Below are 6,000 nucleotides of genomic sequence, written 5' to 3'. Positions count from 1 at the left end.
TGCTATGTGCAGGATCACCAACAACTAAACCAGGCTGCCCAGAGCCACATCCAGCCTGGCCTTGAATGCCTCCAGGGATAGGACATCCACAACCTCCTTGGGCAACCTGTTCCAGTGCGTCACCACCCTCTGTGTGAAAACCTTCCTCCTAATATCTAACCTAAACCTCGCCTGTCTCGGTTTAAAACCATCCCCCCTTGTCTATCACTATCCACCCTCATAAACAGCTGTTCCCCCTCCTGTTTATATGCTCCTTTCAAATACTAGAGGGCCACAATGAGGTCTCCCCAGACCCATCTCTTCTTCAACGATAATTTCACTTAATGAAATTATCAGTATATTGAAAGAATCACCATTAGAAATTAAAATATAATTAAAACCTACATCTTCCTTTTTCTGTGTAGCTCCAAAACGCCTACAGTTTTTTCATACATAGAACAAGTACCTTCATATTACTCTATATTTAACTGAAGTATTGATCGTATATAAACAGCATGTAAAAGTATACTACCTTCAGGTAAATCAAGATTTTATGGTTTATTGCATTTGTTTACAACTTTTGTGGAGGATTTTTTGGTGTAGCTTAAACCTGAAACCATTAGACATATCTACACAGCTTTTTTTCAAGACTCAACTCATATTACACAGTGATCAATTCTCTACATTCATCATCTGCAGATCTCTCAATTCCAGTTTTCCAGAGTTTGTGAGTACTGACACTATTGAAAAAGTAGAAGTTCAAACACGCCTATACAAACAGACAAACTAAACAGAATATTGTAGATAAGGCTATCCTTTTTTCTTTTCTTTTACATACATATATAAATTTTTTAAACCAGGCACAGAGAACTTCAGAAAACACAATACTGAAAGCCACCTATGATAATCTTTGCAGGTTAGGCATTTACAAATCCCACAATCAAGCATTCATCCCCATAGCTTTAACAATGAACGTACAGACCTTGCATTTCCTCAGCACTTCAAGTGAATCGTACCTTAAACACTGTGGTTCTAAAACTGTACCATATTCACCAGAATAAGACTACAGACGAGCTAATTAAGTGCCACCATGTTGTATTCAACTGTGTACTTCACTTCACAATGGAACTGACTGCTCAAAGGCCAGTCTCACAACAGTGAAAAAAACATGCATAACCAAACTGAGAGCAGGCAATGGTTGGGCACTTAGGTACAGCACAGAGGTTCATTGTGGAGCATGACAGTAAAACATACTGGTTACAGCAGTCAGAAAACCAGTATATACTTACATAAGTTAAGGAAAACTGCATTATCAAACTGTACTTTTACATCAAGTTCAAGCATGAACTTTTTGCTATATTCCCAGTTTGCCAGAAAGCTCTGAAGAACATAACACCCCAAATAAACTTTAAAGATGTATAATTCTGCACAATCAATTCCACATTAAATCACAAAATAAGCACTCGCTTTTCAGCCACCTGCAAGTTCAACAAAAAACCTCTACAATTTAAATTAACAAACGCATTTCCAATCCACAACTTCATGTGACACTACTAATTAAACAGGGTTTGTTAAAGAAATTCTCTCAAAACATACATACAATATATGTTGTGGGTGAAAGACACAGTGAACAAATTACTTCCATTATCTCTACCAAATACCTACTGATTATGTGCAATTTTTAATGCTGATGTTAAAAGTTACATGATTTAAGTTTTACCAGTCTCATTCTGCTTGTAATAAGGATTTCAGAAGTGCACGTATAATATGGGCTGTTAACAGTACAGATTAGTGCTTGTTCCACATAGGTGTGGCCATAGGTCCCTGTGGAGCCCTTTCAACAGTCACAAATTCATCAGGGTTGTCAAAAGCTTCATAGTGAATTAACAAATCTTGAATAGCACATTCCTCAATCTGGAACAAAAAAAAAAAGAACACGTATTTCAGTGCCAGATTGGCTTATATGCCAGTAATAGTTATGAACACGCTGAGGTGGCCCTGAGTATGTCCGAGTAGGTCTCAAGAAGTAGTAGTACCTGAGATCCCCTTCACACCACTGAAAGAAGCCTTATGCTTGCAGACCCTGGCCCTTACAGGAGACCCTGATATCTGCTGGAAGGGCAACACAGAAGAGCACAAGTACTCCAGAAGCATTGCTCTGGTGACCTCCTTGCACAGGTGATCAAGGAACTGATGAAGGGAGACACTGTTGGATGTCAAGGACGGTAAGGTCAGGGGCAGCCTTGGCTACTCTGATCTTGAGATCTCGCACCATCTCATGAAAGGGGAACAAGACAAATATCAGAATCACAACCTTAGACCTTTATAGAAGAACAGATTATGATTTGTTCAGGGATCTGCTTAGAAAAATTTCAGAGAATGTGGCCCTTGAAAGAAAAGAGGTCCAGAAGACCTGCTGATTTTAAGATCTGTGCTTCCAAGCATAATAACGGTCCAATGACCAGGAATTCTAACAAATATGGCAGGAGGCCTGCATGGATAACGAAAAGCTCCTTACAAAACTCTAACACTCTACCTTATCAAATTGCAACAAGATGTTATTATTAAATGATATTTAACACCACTGTACAAGTGACACTAAGTATAACGATACATAATTAATACTAAAAACTGATCTCTGAAACAGCCAGTGGAAACTCCTGGTGTTAATACCCAGCTGCAGAAACTTAGCACTTTACCTGGATCAAAGCCAAGGGTTTTTCTCTGCTCCTAATAAGAGCAGCTTCTTGCTGGCGCTCTTCCTCTACAATAGATGCAAACATGACAGGTGCCATGACAGGAGAGTTAGTTGGTGATGTTGCCAACCAAGGACTGCAAAAAAGCAGAAGACATTAGGAGGCAACATTTAGAACAAGGTCAACACAACAGAGAGAAAACAAATTCTGGAATCTAACTGAGTCAAACTTACTTATGGCTCTCCAGCTGAGGAGAATCCAAAACGTGGCCTTCCAGACCTGGGCTACTTCGAGCCATGCATCTGGAAAAAGGAAGGAAAGGGTGGAAGTCACTAACAAAGGATTTTCCTTAATCATGATTAATTACAAATTCAAAGTAGCTAATTACAAATTTGTACTCTTTTTTTTTTTTTCTTCCCCAGAAGATAGGCATTATAAAGTAATGCTGAGTTTGTCTTTAAACATGATACTGTGACATGAGGAGACACTGATACTCATTTCTGAATGCCGGAACTTACTAGATTTTCAGTTTGAGCACTAACTCTGGCATTTCCTAGCATTTGAGCATTTGAACAAAAGCACTTAAAAAAAATAACACACACATATATAAATATATATATTTAAACCTATAAATATGAAATTGAGTTATGCACTGACAGCATGCACTGTATATCTGTTTGGAATTCACATGGAAAGAACATGGCTTCAAGATAGAAAAATCTTGCATTCAAATTAAACATTTAGTGTAAAAAGAGCCAGTACTACAATAGCACTAGAAAATTATTTCCTCAAGTATAAGCCCAGAAAATATAAACTTCCAGTGTACATCCTGCAACCAACTCATATTCCTATGAACAGCATGCAACTAGAATGAACTGAATTGGAAAAAAATCCTGAAATAACAATAAAGAATTGCCGAGAAGGAAGACATTTCATTCCATTTTAAGATGTTAACCTGACCACAAAAATAAGTCAGATTAGGTATATTCTATGCCTTAAGACACAGTATATTTGACAAAATAATCCTACATCAATAAGATGAGAGAGACCTATTCTTGTTATTTAATCTCTCTCTTTGGCAACTTTTGCAATTTCCATAACTCTAAACAAGTTTTATAGCATACTATGAAATGCTAACAGACTTTTTTGAATTATTCTGTGGCATTGAAAAAATTCTAATGGTGTTGGTATTTCAATAAATCAGTCTCAATTTTCTTCATGGCTCTGGTAATCCTCTGTAAGCGGCCACAAACTCTTGGAAAGGGGGAAACATCTACAGAAAGCTATCTAATAAGAGAATTCCAGTAACTACTAAGTTCTCTGCCTGGAATTTTTCCCCCCACAACGCAACTCCAAGTACAACAAGAACCATGATTCCTACTGCTAAGCAATGAAGGCAAGATCTCAAAAAACCTGAAAAGAAACATCCATTACCAAAAATGACATTTCTGTGAACCATGCACAGCTTTTTGTCACAAAACATAATCTTGCCCACCAAACAGCCAACTACTCAAAGAGCAGAACAAACATACATGTTCACATCTGCCAAGGCGTTAACAGTGGACTTTCAAAATAAGCTCTCTGCATTCTCACTCCCATGAATCAAGCCCAGCAGACCCACCTTTTGCCAGTTCATACTGCTTTTCTGTTTCCACTGGAAAAGTACAATTCATACGAGTCAAGACGAGATTTTGCCTCCATTTTAAGTAATGCTGATCATATCAGACACTAAAAAGAAAGTCAGTGCGACAATGTGTAGAGAAGAAGCCAAGAAGGTATGGTACTTTCCAAACTGGCTGTTTCTGGGTAACCACTATTCCAGAACTTCTGAAAGAAGTGACCCATTACTCAACAGCTCCATGACAGTGATCAAATCTGCTCTACCATTCTCCACTTTGATCATCCATAGAGCCGACAGTTCCTTTCACTTGACAATAGTAATTTGCAATGCTTTTTCCATGAGAATCAAAGAATACTTGGAAAAAAAAGGTAGAAAAAAAGTTGTTGGGTTTTTGTTTGTTTGTTTTTGTTTTAAATCTTTGGTAAGAAAGAAAGAAATGGCAGCTTAGAAAATCCTATTTTACTGAACAAAAGTATCTGTTATGACCTGATAAGTATGGAAATAAATATGGAAATTCTGTAAGGAGCTAAGTGCCACAAAACCTTTTTTTTTTTTTTAAATGAATTTCCCATACCTCTCATTTCTAGCTTACTTCCTACTCATATTACAGCCACATTATTCATAATTTTAGAGAGTAAGTTATGATGATATTTCTTTTAGCTAAGTTAATGTTAATGGATGTAATAAGCAGCAGTGTTGAAACTAACAAACAAAATTAGGAAATTCTATTAACTTCACAAAGAATAAACAGTGTGACTGTGGAACAAAGCAATGGGAAAGAAAATTCAGTACAAAGAAGAAGACTAAAGGGCAACTACTGAAGTCAGGAATTTTTCAGCTTGAAGAGAAAAAGCGTAATCCAAGGTATACTGATTATGACAATGAATCAGAAGTATGTCACTGGAATTAAAAACAAACTCAAAAGAACACTGAGCAACTTGGTTCAATTTGAAACAACCAATTCTGTCACCATATACCACACTGGATGAAGCTTATTTGGAAGACCTTTCACTTTCATCTCTTAGGTTCAAGAAAGATGAATCTAAATTATCATACATGCAGGGAAGAACAATTTCTCATGACAACTAGAGAAAGCTAAACATTATACCCATCTTCAAGGACATGGGGAACTACAGACTGATCAGTGACACCTCAATCCTTATAAAGGTTGTGAAACAAATTCTTCTCTAAGTCATTTCTGGATTTACCACTACTGGCAAATTTTGTCCCAACTACCTTCTACGATAGCTCTGCAGACAAACAGAGAGCAAAGAATGTCACTTTATTTGCCTTCTGCAAGCTAAGGCCTTATATTCAGCCTGCACATACAGTGTATCCTTATAATCAGTCTGAAAAACATGGACAGGGTTTATGGACTACAAGATGGATGGTTCTGGTATGAAGCCCAAATGGAAACCAACTATTGGTGATGGTCCTCAAGGACTGACAGAACATTTAATGTCTTCACCAATTATTTGGTGGTCGGATAGAGTGTACTCTCAGCAAGGTCACAAATAGTGGACAGGCTGGGGGTGCATATGCTGGATACTGGCTGGGTTGCCATTCAGAAGGACTTCAAGAAGCTGGAAAAATGGGAAAACAAGGCACGTGTGAAGTCACATATTTGAAAGAGTATGCCCAGACAGCAGTACAGGACTGAGGATAACTGGCTAAAAAGTAGCCTTGCAGAAAAGGACTCATGTA

At 37.6% G+C, this 6,000-nt stretch overlaps 1 protein-coding gene across 6 annotated transcripts in view; it reads right to left on the bottom strand.

Annotated features, from left to right (window-relative positions):
* Positions 1-512: 512 nt before the first annotated feature.
* The window catches only part of IBTK (inhibitor of Bruton tyrosine kinase), a 54,523-nt gene continuing 49,035 nt past the window's right edge, over positions 513-6,000 (bottom strand). For 5 of the 6 annotated variants that reach the window (XM_419865.8, XM_004940418.5, XM_004940419.5 and 2 more), the window contains 3 exons: positions 2,909-2,977; positions 2,679-2,811; positions 513-1,893 (listed from right to left, as the gene is read on the bottom strand). In XM_419865.8, coding sequence (XP_419865.2) covers positions 1,768-1,893; positions 2,679-2,811; positions 2,909-2,977 — 328 coding nt within the window. In that variant the 3' untranslated portion in view covers positions 513-1,767. Of the gene's footprint in view, positions 1,894-2,678; positions 2,812-2,908; positions 2,978-4,296; positions 4,404-6,000 lie in introns of those variants that run through there. The other variant, XR_005858392.2, reaches the window with a different exon arrangement.

The sequence above is a fragment of the Gallus gallus genome, chromosome 3 (genome assembly GCF_016699485.2).
Source record: "Gallus gallus isolate bGalGal1 chromosome 3, bGalGal1.mat.broiler.GRCg7b, whole genome shotgun sequence".
Lineage (NCBI taxonomy): Eukaryota > Metazoa > Chordata > Aves > Galliformes > Phasianidae > Gallus > Gallus gallus.
The sequence above is the reverse complement of the archived record's forward strand: the minus strand, read 5'-3'. Positions and strand labels throughout refer to the sequence as shown.